This window comes from Malaclemys terrapin, chromosome 5, assembly GCF_027887155.1.
Source record: "Malaclemys terrapin pileata isolate rMalTer1 chromosome 5, rMalTer1.hap1, whole genome shotgun sequence".
Classification (NCBI taxonomy): Eukaryota; Metazoa; Chordata; order Testudines; family Emydidae; genus Malaclemys; species Malaclemys terrapin.
In genome coordinates, this window is record NC_071509.1 from 103,486,859 (window position 1) to 103,502,211 (window position 15,353).

Consider the following 15,353-nt stretch of genomic DNA (forward strand, 5'->3'; position numbering starts at 1 on the left):
AATGAATTGATAAAACCAGGTGGGTGAGGTAATCTCTTATGGGACCAATTTCTGTTGGTGAGAGAGACAGAGCTCTTGTAAGAGCTCAGAAGCATCTCTCTCACCAGCAGAAGTTGGTCGAATAAGAGATTATCTCACCCACCTTATCTCTCTAATATCCTGGGACTGAAACAGCTACAACTACACTGCATACAATGAACTGATAAACATTTAACTAACCGGTTGCATTCTACAGCGTTGTATTTCTGGCTGTAAAGAATATTCATTTCACAGAATAAAGTATTTTTATGGCAAACAAAATCTTTGCCATTGGTATCCACTGCAGATATACCATGCTTTGAGTATTTACAAAAACATATGAATAAACTAATTGATTAACTGACAATAAAACTGAAGTGCATATTTCCACAATTGAACGCACTCTGATTTATTTAAACAGAAGACACTACAAGTCAGACAGAATTTTTTTCTATAAGGCTGCTTGATTAACAGCAACACATTTGCAGATGAGCTGTTTGGTGCTATATGATGCCTTCAAAAATATGATAAAGAAACAGAGTAACAATTGAAATGTGTTCTCTTTCAGAGCAGTGAAATGAAGGCTCTCCTTAAAAAGAAAAATATGTGTAGACAGCTATCCTAGTGGACAGATGCAAGACTTTCCAAGCAGCTTATGATATAATTTATTTGATCAATTCCAATACTGCAAGTAGCAAGTAAATATAACATTTAAAAAAAAACACTAACAAAATAGCCCTTTTATGATAACATGAAAGAAATCCTGTTGTGGCTACAGCCTTCACTTTTGATTAAAATGCTATCACAGGGATTGGCAAGAAGACTCATGCACATAGCTACATTAACGGAGTGAAATGCTGGCCCCACTGAAATCTTCACTGCCATTGACTTGGATGAGACCAGGATTTCACCGACTGTAATTTGTGTAAATATATCATCTTTCTGGCACATGCTATTTCTGTCATTAAAAATGCAGGGCCAAATTCTCAGCTGGTATACACTGACATAGTTCCATTGGAGGGTTTTTGTGTGTGTTAGTTTATACCTGCTGCGAATCTGGCCCACATATTTTGTCTTAAGATAATTTACTGTCAGTCCATTAATACATGCAGAATATGATACAATGCATTCACATACAACATTGTCTAAACGTGCTGGTTACACGGTTACCTTTTTTACTTCATACTTAATGGCTAGTTTGACACGACTCAGTGAAGCTCTGTGCCTCTGTGTTTCAACTGGCTCAGCATCCAAATCCCCGTTTAGAATGGCTTCTACCTCTTCAGAGTCTCGGCAGAGATCAAGGACACCAACCACGAAGTCCTTGCATTGCATAGACAGCTTGCGATAGTCATTCTGAAAAGGAAGTTAAAAAATAATAGCCTTTGACTCACAAGATGGGTTTGCTTAGCAGCTGACAATAAGGAAATATGGACAAATTAATGAAAGCTTAATAGTGTCATATTTATATTGTACTTTACATCCTGTGAATCTCTAAGTACTTTACAAATTTATATTGTACTATATTATATATTACAATCACTTCACTCTTTACTAAAAGGCAACAGACCACCTCTGAGGTGGCAACCGTTTAACAGTGCACTACAATATTACACAAAGGTTTAGGACAAGTGAAGAAGAATCCTGAATCAAAATGGAAGAGCTAAGGAAATTTCAGTGGTAAAATGGAATTGCCCAAATTGGAGACCAGAACCCTGGACTTATTAACCTTACTGCTGCAAAAAATGCCAATGTATTTTTAAGTGCCAGATACATTCTACAGAGATCACCATTTGAGCTACAAAATCTAATTTCTGTTCCTCCATCATTGCTAAAGGTGCTGATAATCCTTGTTCTTACTTTTCATTTTTTTCTCTATTCCTCTCTCCCTCTCATCATTTCCCCAGCATTTCTGAGAAATTCCAAATTGCAATAATTTTTGTCTTCTCCAGCACTCCCTATATACCTTTCCCTTCCTTTCCTCTCCCCTCTCTCCTATGTACCTCTTGCATATGTCTGATACGAACCAGTCCCTTCACAAAACTATCTACCTTCTTAATCCCTTGCCCTTTCTTCTCGTTTGTTCATTTTCCACCACTGTTTCTCCCTCCACTACCATTACTGTCAATAATTGCTGTCTTTATTACCTTCCCCAAGTCTCTAAAATGTCTCACTATCTGCCCCCCTTCTTAAAAAACCTTCCTTTGCTTCAGAGATTCTTTTTAAAGTCCCCAGTACTGGAAATTAACACTGTGTTATCTGAACTAGTTTTAAATGTAGTTTAACACAACTTAAACATGGTTTGCCTGGACAGTGTTGTTTAGAACAGTGCTCTAACCTGTTTACCTAGGCTGCCCATTGCCTCCCTCCTCGCAGCATAGATGGGACCCCGTAGTGTTCTAATTTCTCTTTTTCTAAAAAGCACTTGAAGAAGTAGCATTTTCTCATCTCTCCAGTTTTGCACTACAATATGCTTGTCCATTTTCAGTCTGGGTTTAGTGCAGGTGATAGCATGGGAATCTCTCAATTGTATATAGTTAAATACTTTTCTCTTTCTGCTGTCTCTGGGACTCTTTTCATTCTCTGTGACCTCACTGCTTCCTTAGACACTGTGGGCTACTCTATTCTCCTGGACTACACCCATTGTTATGCAGGTGTGTCGAGATCCCACCTTTATACCTGTCAAACTATTATTTCTAGAGTGCTGCAGTGACAGCTTTTCTGTGCGTAAGCCCCTGTTCTATGCAGTGCATAGCACATTGCTGACTCTTCTACCCTTTTCAATTTACCTCCTCCCACTGAGTCATCTTATTTCTACCGTTAACTGTAGCTGCTACTTTCACACTGGTAACACTCAGTTGTTCATATCTGTCAAAGCCTTTAACAATTTCCATCTGTTCACCCTCTTTGCTTATCTTCACAGGAAATTTGTGGCTGCATCTCAATATTGTTGATCCAACCTCTGTACATAATTTTAGTGTAATGCCTAACCTTGAACCTTCTTTCTGCAAACTTTTATGTCTGCATATCTGCCTATTATCACCTCTGTGACATTACCCATGTATGCCTATATCTCAGTTCCACTTCTCTTGAAATCTTCATTCATGCTTTCATGTCCTCACCTTGATTTCTCTAACACCTTCCTCAGTGGCCTCGCCAAGACTCAGCACTTGATTCCCTCATATACAGGTGCAGTTGGCCATCTTCCCACAAGTACAAAGAAATATGATCCTATCAGTTGCATAAACAGTCCATCATTCATTTCAGGACCCAATTCAAGATTGTACTCCCTTTTCTTTTAAAATCCCCCAATCATTTGCTCCAGCTAGTTTTTCCTATAGGCTATAAAAGGACCAATGTGAATCCTTTGTCTCTTCATACTGACTGTTCTCTATGCATCTAGTACTGGCATTCTCTCTTTCTTTTCACACACTCCATCTTCTGAACACTCTTCATGTGAGATCTTTCCTCTCTGCAACTCCTGTCAGCTGGAAAACCCTTCCTATATATCTCAGCTTTACCGTCTGCCCATCTGCAAACATATCTTTTCCCTTGTTTAAGCACCTCAATTTCTTTCCCCTTCTGCTATTAGTTTTGTTAATTTTTTAACTGAATTAGCTTTTTGTAATATGTTTTGGAAAGTTGCTCTACACAGCAGTGTTATACAGTATTTATTTGTACTATTTTCTAATTTCCAAAAACAAAAGCATTGCATATCAGTAATTAAGAAATTGAAAGGTTTCCCTTAAATAATTAATTTGCTACTTAAAGACAGTTGCTACCATTTTCACTACAACTAAATAGGCATTTATATAAATGGTGGAAAGGAAAGCACATTAATCACCATGTACAGAATCATTTGGAGTTAAAACAACAGGCATAAGAAAGGAAATTAAAACTTAACATTTTGTTAATAATATAAGGAGTAGCAACCTGCATGGAATTTGGAAGGAGGAGCACAGGTTGCAAGAGAGAAGAGTTTGGAGGAGGCACCAAGAAGCCGGTCACTATGCATATAGCTTCAATTAGGGTTGCCAGGTGTCCGGTTTTCGACCGGAATGCCTGGTCAAAAAGAGACACTCGTGGCTCCGGTCAGCACCACTGACCGGGCTGTTAAAAGTCTGGTCAGCGGGGCTAAGGCAGGCTCCCGGCAGTTCCTGGAAGCAGCAGCATGTCCCCCCTCTGGCTCTTAGCCATGGGGCAGCCAGGGGGCTCCGCGTGCAGCCCGCACCCCAAGCGCCAGCTCTGCAGCTCCCATTGGCCGGTAACCACAGCCAATGGGAGCTGCAGGGGCGGCGCCTGGGGAAGGGGCAGCGTGCCGAGCCGCCTGGCCACGCCTCCGCATAGAAGCTGGAGTGGGGACATGCCGCTGCTTCTGGGAGCCACCTGAGGTAATCACCGCCTGGAGCCTGCACCCCTGACCCCCTCCCATGCCCCAACCCCCTGTCCCAACCATGATCCCATGCCCATCCTCTGAACCTCTCAGTCCCAGCCCAGAGCACCCTCCTACACCCCAAACCCCTCATATCCAGCCCCACCCCAGAGTTTGTACCCCCATCTGGAGCCCTTACACCCCAGCCAGGACCAGCTCCAGGCACCAGCCCACCAAGCTTGTGCTTGGGGCGGCACCTGGAGGGGGGCAGCGCGGTGCGGCCCCCGGCGCTCTGGCCACTGGGGAGAGCGGAGCTCTGGCCGGGCTCGCCGCCCTCCCCCCGGCGCTCTGGCCACCGGGGAGAGTGGAGCCCCAGCCGGCTCACTGCTCTCCCCCCGGCGCTCTGGCTGCTGGGGAGAGCGGAGCCCCGGCTGGGCTCTCCGCCCTCCTCCCGGCGCTCTGGCCACCGGGGAGAGCGGAGCTGCGGTGGGCTCTCCGCTCTCCTCCAGGCGCTCTGGCCGCCGGAGAGAGCGGAGCCGCAGCGGGCTCTCTGCCCTCCTCCTGGCGCTCTGGCCGCCAGTGGAGCCGCGGCGGGCTCGCCGCCCTGCCCCTGGCACTCCGGCCAGTTGGGGAGAGCGGCCCGCGGCCGGGCTCGGCGCCCTCCCCTGCTGCGTTCGGGGGGGCGGCGGGAGGCTTTTTTGCCTGGGGCAGCAAAAAAGGCAGAGCCGGCCCTGATCTCAGCACCTAAACCCCCTGCCCCAGCCTTGATCCCCTTCCCACCCTCCAAACCCTTCGGTCCCAGCCCAGAGCACCCTCCATCACCCCAAACCTCTCATCCCCATCCCCAGCCCCACCTCGGAGCCTGCACCCCAGACAGCACTCACACCCCACCTGCACCCAACCCCTCTGCCCCAGTCCAGAGCACCCTCCTGCACCACAAACCCCTCATCCCCAGCCCCACCCCAGAGCCTGCACCCTCAGCCGGAGCCCGCACCCTCAGCCGAGCCCTCCCACCCCTCTCAACCAGCATGGAGTCCCCTCCCGCACCCTGAACCCCTCATTTCTAGCCCCACCCTGGAACCCACACCCCCAGCCCAGAGCCTGTACCCTCTCCCACACCCCAATCCCCTGCCTCAGCCCGGAGCCCCTTCCCATATCCAAACCCCTCAGCTCCATCCCCCATCGCAGAGCCCCTTCCTGCACCCCAAACCCCTCATCCCTGGTGCCACCCCAGAGCCCTCAGCCCCAGCTGGAGCCCTCACCCCCTCCTGCATCCCAACCCACTGCCTCAGCCTGGAGCCCCCTCCCACACCTTGAATTCCTCATTTCTGGCCGTACCCCGGAGTCTGCACCCCCAGCCGGAGCCCTCACCCCCTCCCGCACACAAACCCCGAGCCAGCCTGGTAAAAATGAGCGAGTGAGTGAGGGTGGGGAGAGCGAGTGACAGAGGGAGGGATGGAGTGAGCAGGGGCGGGGCCTAAGAGAAGGGACGGGGCTTCAGAAGAGGGGCGGGGCAAGGGTGTCAGTTTTGTGCAAGTAGAAAGTTGGCAACCCTAGCTTCAAAGGTAGCGTCAGTTGCAGCATCTCTGTACATAGCTCTCTTAATAAACAGGCATTTTAGTTTTAGAAACATGGAATCCTCTCATGTTATCACCCAGCACGCCATACAGGAAACATAAGGCCACAAATTATGGCTCAGATCCTGCAACTGATAGTGTGTGGGAGGATGCACCTACGTAAAACCTCATTGCCAGCAGTAACAGCATTATATTGATGGGAGAGGAATCACAGCCATCCTAAATTCTGTTTTCCGGCACTTAAAATTTTTTAGAACAATCAGTCTTTGCTCTGACATAATTAGGCCTGTTCTCTGTTCAATGCTGATTTTTTTAAAGTTTAGTAAAATTTAGTTTGGCTTTTTTTGAGTTATCCAAATGACATTTTTTATGCAGCAAGATCCAAATTTTGTCCTTGCATGAATACAATTTAATTTAGTTCTGAGAAAACTGACCAGGCTTTTTCTTGCACTTTAAAATGCCTTTATTGATATGTACATAGATCTGAGTGATGAATGTGGGATTTACTAAATGAAGAAATTGGCTGAGAAGTAAAGGAGTTCTAATCTGAAAATAATAGTGTACCATGCAAGCAGCTCACACAACTTCCTTTACCATCTAAGCATTCATTTGCTTTTCTTTTTTCTTAAAAGAACATGGACATTTAATGGAAAAAGCTGTTAGTGAAAAGCTATTTTTGAAAAATAAAAGAAAAAAGCTAGGAAATTAAAATTTAGTTTCACTCCACTGAAACCATCACTTAGCCACATTATACATATACATATTTAGGCATCAATTTAACAATTTATGCAGTAAACATTTTAAGAATTTGTAACAAGTTCTTAAATAACAAAAGTATTTATTCAAATAAAAATGTATATATATAGTGTATATATATGTTATGATCCATATTTTCAAAATGGCCAGAGCACAGGGGCACATAGAATTGCATAACTAATTCACTCACACAACTGGTGCAAGTGCACATGCAAACTTGGAAAGTATAAAAATGGCTATTTAGACCATGTGCATAAATACCCAATTTGTGTGAGTTATAAGAACTTCATGCACAAATCAAACACAAATTTGTATACATTAATGCATATTGATTCGAGCTCTTAAAATCTGGTTCTAAATGTAGAAGTTTGAATGCTCTTTATTAGTTCAGCTAAGGAAGACTACGTTAATTGACTTGGAAAAGGGATATCTGCCCTTAAATGCATATCCATATCTTCCATCAGTTTCAATGGGAGCTTCAAGCACAACCAAGTGTAGGAATTTGTCCTATATAAAGTGGGACTAGAGAGCTCTTTGATCCTTGACCTGAAGGACCAAATTCAGCCCTGGTGAAAGCAAGTGCAATTCTTGCTAAAGTTTATATGAGCGCATTTAGCCTAATACCATTATATGTAAACCAAATTATAGCATTGCCATTTTTAGCAACCTCATCCCTTTGTAGGTTCATATTTAACTTTTATCACTCATTATACCAAAGGGCTGTCAGCTGATCTGACTGCTAGAAAGCCTTCCATTGTCCCATGATAAAAACTTAAAAATGTAAAACAACCACTTATAATCTATTTTATCTGAGAAATATAAAACGTCTAAAAATAAGTCTCAGCCAATCAGTTATCAATAAGATGATGCAAACAGATGGACTTAGAAGCTCTTTGGGACTATGAACGTAATGTTTTGCAAAGTGCTCAGATACTTTAAGAACTATACAAGTAAGAAACCAATAACTAACTGCAGTGTCCTAAGGCCTGCTGAAACTAGAAGAGCAGGGATCTACAATGGTTGGCGGTATTTGTATTCTAACAAGTTTGATGCAAATGTGGATGGGAAAACCATGATTCTATAACCATGGTTATGAACAATGTTGCACCATAGGTCAAGCCACAGTTACAGAACTGTGTTTTCCTATAAAGTCTAGCAATGAAAAAGTGGTAGTACACAGTGCCCCAGCCACTGCATAAAAAACATGTGCTAGCCTGGTTCTTCTTGTAGTATAGCATACTCTAACTCTTCATAGTTGATCTTTTCCATAAAAAAAAAGAAAGAAAGAAATCTAACCACCACATTTATGTGCCTCAAAAGTGTCATTGTACTTCTAAACATTCTTTCTGAGCAGATACATTGGTCAGAAAAGCTTTTTAAATATCAAATTTGGTGCAAATCCACTACTGGAGCAAAATTCATATTCTATGACTATCATGACTTAGTCACAGCAAGGTCTTTCTCAGCATCACCATTTTCCTTCTAATCCTCTCTAAAGCTTCTAAAATGTTATTGAAGACCTAATCATGGCTGCTGTATCTCCCTGACAGAAGAGAATCTAATCAGTTGTTTTAAAAGATTAAAATTTGGTATGGAATGAATGTTTTTAATGGAATGAATGTTTTTCAATACTTGCCAACAGTCCTGATTTATCTGGGACAATGTGGAATTTCTGACTTCTATCCTGAACCTTGTTGCTTAACCCTACTAGTGAGAACTTGGAGTAGGGGAGGGGAGGAATTACTGCAATTCTTGTTCTGGCCTCCAGGAGTTCATGCTGCTGCTGGGGCTACAAGATGCTCATGCTATTGCTTTGTTTATCCCTCAGCTGGCTTCCAGAGATAGCCATCTGCAGTTTCATCTGAGACCAACCTCGCTTAACCAGATCAGGGAGAGAGGAAGAACTACATAGAGGTAGAAGACAAGAAAACCCCACAGAAGGAAAGAAAAAGGGGGAACCGCAGGGAGTGGGCAGAGAGGGAAAGGACAAGGGAAGGGGAAATCCCAAATAGGGGAACTTGAAAAGGAAGAAAGAAGAAGGGAGGGAGAGAGAAGATAGAACCACACACAGGTGCTGAGACGAGAAAGGCAAAATCCTACCACAGGGGCAAGAAGTGGAAACCCACACTGGCAGTGATAAAGAAGACACACCAAAGGCAGCAGAGGAAGAGTGGAAAGGGAAACACTAGAAGGAGGAGTTGGAAGTAGGGAAAAGATAAAGAAGTCAAATATACCTAGGAGCCTTCAGTTTTCCTTTCTATTTTCAGTATTTATATTTGGCCACCTTAGTGTCTTGTAACTTCAACAAAAATCAGGTTTCATTGGTTCCTTTGAATTCTTATTCCATAAATTTGAGAAGAAATCAGTTTCATTAGCAGTGAAATAAACACTAACTTTTATCCCCCATTAAAAATCTAATTTTCAAGACTGAGTGCACTAAACTGCATGCAAACAAACTCCACTATGTTTGTGCAAACCTTGATTTGCATGTGTACATCAGTATTTTCTTGTGCAAATAAGCAGTTATGCAGCTACATTGGGCTTTTCACATACCCAACTGTGCACATTCAATTAAGCATGTCTGCTTTTGGAAATTTAGCCCCAAAACATTTTTAAACCACCCCTCATTAAATGTGTAGCCAACACTCCCACTCTGTAGGGAACCACACCCAAAGCTGCTTACTGAGCTGCTGGTGCTGCTACATGTAACCAGAAAGTGAAATGCAGAGAGTGCAAACAGGAAATGAGACAAGCTGCAATTTACCATAGGCTTTGAGAACAGTTCATGAATTTCTGTTTAAATGAATCTTGCTGTTGTCTAGGTATGAGAGGGGGGTTGTGTCTATATTTTAAAAACAAATCTTGGAAGAATTATGTTCAGTGCTGTGTTATCAGTTGCTTTTGACTGAAGCTGAAAACTTAAATCCCTCAATATCCCCCATGATGATCCCAGAGGAGCAGGGCTGGCTCTAGGCACCAGCGTTCCAACCATGTGCATGGGGCAGCCCTTTTCAAGGGGCGGCATTCCGGCCCTTTGCGGGCAGCACTTTTCAAGGGGCTTTATTTTATTTTTTATTTTTTTTTTTTTGCTTCGGTGGCGGCACTCCATCCCTCCCCTTTTTTTTTTTTTTTGCTTGGGGTGGCAAAAAACCTGGAGCCAGCCCTGCAGAGGAGGGAGCACGAGAGGACTACAGGCCACACTCAATCATAGTGGATGGGAGTGCCAGCTTCCCCTCAGGGCGATGGCAGTACATAGCAAGGAGTCAGTACGCCATTCACCTTTAACCTCAGCTTCATGCCAGAAGAGACACTTATAAAAAGGCAGCTCTATTTAACAGTGTCACAACTTGGGCTTGCACCAAACAAACATGGGTAAACAACCTAGAATGGATTCATGTGAGATACAGAAAAGATCTGCTAACAGGTTGCTCTCTCAGTCCCAGCTCTAGCGCCAAGGCTGCCAGTGTGGCATGTTGTGTAACCCTCAGGCTTTTGGCAGCCCTGCCTGCAGCCCTGATGGAATTTATTGCAATCCTCTCGTGACTTTATTGCAAGTAATGTGATTTGGGATGCTAATGGAGCCAGTCGGGCGATGGTGTTAAAAACTCCAGCCTTCATGCCTTCCCCATGTCCTCACCTCCTGGGGAAAAGCTGCTGCAGGAAGCAGGCAGAGAGAGATCTCCACCTTCCCCTCTGGAGCCAAGAGTAGGTATGTTTTTTGGGGGGTGGGCAGAGGGGAGATGGAGCAGCCAACACCAATCTTGCAGGAAGGGATGAGGAAGGAGAAAGCAGAAAAAGCCCAGCAACTCAGAGTGGCTCTGCTCCTTCCTCCCCACTTCTATCCTGTGAAAAAAGGGCCAGTCTTCTCCCTGCTCCTCCCTGCTCCCATTTCTATCACATTCCCTGTAACTCCAGGCCTTGGAAGGAGAAGCGGGGAGCAAAGAATCCTAGGAGCGGCCCTTCCCCACAGGCTTGGGAACAGATAGAAGGGGGCCTTGTACCTCCAAGGCCTGGAGGTGGTGAGGAACTCCTAGAGCTACAAGATGAGCAGATGTACCCAGAGGGGCAGATGTGGGACTGGAGTGGGGCAGAATTGATTTGAGGGCTGGGAGTTTCACAATTCGTTGGTGGCTGGGAATGGGCAGATGTGGGGCTGGGTGGATGAAGAACAGAATTAATTAATTAATTATGGTTAGGAGAGAATCTGGAAGTTCTGTACCAGCTCAGTCCACCAGTGAGAACTCTTGCAGCAGGGTCAGTGTCACCTCACTATAAATCTGGGAGAGCTGGCAACACTATAACTGCCACACATGCTGGGCTGGTATGAGATGAGCATGTGGGGGACTGTGGTGGGGTTCTTGCCGCAAATTTCTAAGGGAGTAGGAAAGGGGCAACACTCTGAAGTTTTGCCTGGGGCAGCAGATTGGCTTGAGTGGCCTTTGACCTGAGGCATAAGCTCTCCAGTACTCCTCATGGGGTCATTTGAACCCATATCATCCAGTTCACGCAGCAGTGGTATAATTGCCGCCATCTGGCCTGTCAGATGCATCCAAACTCTGAACCTTTGGGGTTTCCCTGTCACTGGGTTTATATTGTATAGAATTCTGCTCTACTGATGTTGGGGTTTGCTTCGGCATGTTTTTGCATGACTGCATCTTCATGACAGTGTTTGTTGGTTACACACACCTATGTCTTATCTTAATTTAGTTCTTTGTGGCAGGGACTGTCTTTTACCTATGTATTTGTATAGCACAAGGGAACCTGGGTCTAACAGGGTCTGAGCATTAATGTCATAATAATTAAAGTGAACACAGTAAAACACTTGCATGTAGGATTTAGTGCTGTGTCGGTCCACTAGAAGAGTGATTTTTAAGAAGAGCCAGAAAAAGGCATTAACTTTACGGTTCTGATAACTGAAATATTATTTAAAAAAACATGAGTCATCAGCATGTACACACATAACTCTGGAAAACAGGATCATGGTTTATTTGGAAAATAGTCCATGGTAAAAAAAAATACTAAATTGGTGTCAACTATGGTTTTTCTGTCAATAATGATTTGCGTGTGAAGCAGGTAACTACAGGTCTTAGTGTGGGGCATATATGCCAACAGTCTCTGTTTTGGAGGAATAGTCCCTATTTGGCAAAAAAATCTCTCTCATTTTTCAGTTCTATCTCTGCAAAATCTTTTCCCATACAAATATATTTCAGTGGAAATAAAGACATTGTTTGATCTACCTCAATATAGTTTGGACAGGTGGTGTGGGGAATTTAGAATAGACAGTATGTTATTTCTGTAATGGCAGCTTCTTTCTCCATGTGAGGAAGACAAGAAGTTAAAAATGATGGAGAAAGACTAAAAGAGGCTCTAGGATGTGTAGGCTATAAGGAACCTTACAGAACCCAGAGGTCTTGCAGCCCTTACTGTAGATTTTTACCTGAGTAAGTGCCACAGTGGTTGGAGTAAGGGCTGCGGAGCCCATGTGAATTTTGTGCAGAATCATGCCCCTAATCATAAAATATTTGCTTTGGCATTATACTCTGTCAGCGGTGCAGGCCATTCCTGGAGCACAAACTCATGTTCTGTTAAAGTTATCTCATAACCACCCATAGGTTTTTCTCAGTATTAAAGCTTTCCTTCTTACTAGTTCTGCCTCGCTTCTGTTATCTAACAATATTTGGGATTACTCCTGTCCAGAAGGATACATTCGTTCTTTGTTCAAATGAAACTTCATTCTATTCATTCCTACCCATTTTTCCCCACCCACTTTAGATCCACTTGTATTTCTTCTCAGTCCTCCATTGTGTTTGTAATAAATTACAGCTGGCTGTGATCTGCAAAGATTAATGAGTCTTTTTCCCTCCTTCACATCATGTATGAAGATGTTAATTAAATAAAGTGGTACTCAACATTGACCCTGCAGGACCCCATTAAAATTTTTGCTGCAACTAGATACATCATTTATATAACCACTCTCTGTTTACAGTCTGTCATTCCCTGATCCAGGCTTTTTTTAGTGCAGTGTAGTCTCAACCATACAGCTGGTTTTTGTGAGTGTCCCTTCTGAGGTATTACAGGGAACTGCATATCATGAAGAGGCAGCACTGGGTAATATTTATCATTGTCTAATCATTAATTACTTAATGGAGATGCTGAGATATACAAAATAATTAGTGTACAGTGAAACTAAAAATACAAGTCAAAAAGAGAATAAAAGGGACTGCATATGTAAACAGACAAATACATTTCTGGGTAGACAAATACACTCCTGAAAAATGAATGAAAAAATTGACTGTCCAGTGGTAAAACAACAATCACACGTCATCTTCATAATTTGCAGAAAACAGCATTCAAAATGTGTGTGAATAAAAAATGGAAACAAAGTCATTGTGTAAATGAAAAGTGTAATTTTGCTGCTTGATGCTCAGATTATATTACCCCTATAGAGTGCACATCAGCAAAAACAACTATTATCTGTTACAGTGAATAAAATTGTTTCCCATCGATTGTAGGGTTAATAATGCTCACACTGGCACTTTTTCTGTATCTCTTGATGCATATTAAGTGTAAAAGCAATTTTGTTTCAAGCAAAATTGCTTTTTAATGGTTTACTCAATGAGCATTCAAAATAGCAAGAACCAAAAGGAACAATATAAATCAAACAACTTTAACTCAAAAGGTAAAATACAGGAAATAATGTCAAGCATCTGATGACATTACAAGTGAAGTCAACATTAAAAAAAAAAGAGGCAAACAAAAAAGATCTCATACCTTGAATTCTTTTTCAATGTTGGCCAACTTGGCAAGCTCATTACTGAGTTCTAGAGCTGTGAGAACTGGGTCTTCGCTGGAAAGAGACAGGTAAGCAGGACTAGCCAGGCCTTTGTAGGCATTTATCCTCGACCTGGAGTGACTAAAAGAATCATGCTTTTGCTTTTCAGTGCAGTCATTGCATTTGCAGAAATAGTCATGAGGTCTTTCTATCCTCGCTCCTTTCAATAACAACATGTGCACAACCTCGTATTTTTGGCAGTGGGCAGCTAAAATGATGGGGGTGATATCTGGTGAAAAGCGGGTGCCGTCTTCATCATAGGAATAAAAATCATCATCCTGGAGCTCCTGCTCGCAGGGGCTCAGAGTCAGTCGCTTATTTGCTGCAAAACCAGGATGATTCAAAATTGCTTCCACTATCCGGATGTACCCCTTGCTAATAGCGAGCAGCAGTGCATCTCCAATTCGTGCCAAGTTCTCCTTCTTCAACAGAAGTTCTGTCACTTCCAAATGCTCATTCCCTACAGCCAGCTGCAAGGCGTTTTGGCCCATATAATCAACACAGTTGACATTTAGTGTTTTTGACTCCTCCAGCATTTTGCGCACCACGGGAATGTTCCCATACTCTGCTGCATCCAGAAAACGCTCTTCTTCAGCAGTGAGGCTTGTGCCCCTGTTGTTGAACATGAACGCTGGGCCTCTAATAGCTTGCCGTCTTCCCTTTTCCCTCATCATAGTCATACGTCTCAGAGACGGGCTTCCTTCAATGGACCTAATAAGCAGAAAAGATAAAATAATTGTAGACTATTATAGCAATCATTTCCTTGGCAGATTCTTCCCCAGCTGCTATAGACACTGATGACTTTCTCCTTTGTCTTGTGTCATTTGCCCAGCTGTCTGCCTGTATCTCCCTCTGTCCTGGCCCTTCACTCTTTACCCTTGCACAGAAAAGGCTTCTTGGTAGAGAAGGGGTCACAGATCCTTATATTGTCTTTTGCTCACAACTGAAAGGTGTTCACAGACTCATTTCGTGTAGGCCCATTTCTCCTCAAGGACCATGGTAAACTATTTTTATGTGCAACATCATTTCCTTTCAAAAATATCTTCTAAGCACATTCAATAGGTACACATAGGAAACATCAAGTCCTGTATCCGCCCCACAATAGTGGCACAGACCTGATGGTTTAGAGGAAGGCAAAATGCAAACAAAACATATGATACCTTGCACCACATGCAATGCTGTAAGTGGGGAAAACTTTCTTTTCTGACCCTAGCTGGTGATCTCTGCACATAGACTGTACAAGACCAGTTACATATTTTTTAGCATGCACCACTACCAGTGTTTGGCCAACTTCTAAAAACTGTACTCAGCCTAGGGTTACCATATCTAGCAAATAAAAAAAGAGGACCCTCCACGGGCCCTGGCCCCGCCCATTTCCCCAACCCCCAGCCCCGCCCCAACTCCGCCCCTTCCCCGCCCTAACTCCGCCCCCTCCTCCCTCCCACTCCCAGCCATGCGGAAACGGCTGCCCGAGCGCTACCGGCTTCACGGTTTGCCGGGCAGCCCCCAAACCCTGCGCCCCCGGCCGGCGCTTCCCCAGCGCAGCTGGAGCCCGGGAGGGGAAGCGCTTAGGCTTCGGGCAGCCCCCTTGCCTCCGGACCCTGCGCCCCGGCTGGGGTTCGGAGGCAAGGGGGCTGCCTGAAGCCCATAGCGCTCGGGCAGCTTGGCTCTTAAACAGAGCCGAAGAGTCAGGGGAGGAGCAGAGCCACCATGTTCCCGGACATGTTCGGCTTTTTGGCAATTCCCCCCGGACGAGGGTTTGAGTGCCGAAAAGCCGAACATGTCCGGGAAAAAGAGG

General features: G+C 44.1%; 1 protein-coding gene across 1 annotated transcript in view; it reads right to left on the reverse strand.

The window, feature by feature from the left end:
* The window catches only part of TRPC3 (transient receptor potential cation channel subfamily C member 3), a 61,873-nt gene that overhangs the window by 32,720 nt on the left and 13,800 nt on the right, over positions 1 to 15,353 (reverse strand). Inside the window, exons 2-3 of the mRNA XM_054028908.1 lie at positions 13,495 to 14,266; positions 1,189 to 1,374 (exon numbers count right to left, since the gene is read on the reverse strand). Of these exons, the coding sequence (XP_053884883.1) occupies positions 1,189 to 1,374; positions 13,495 to 14,266 (958 nt within the window). The remainder of the gene's footprint in view (positions 1 to 1,188; positions 1,375 to 13,494; positions 14,267 to 15,353) is intronic.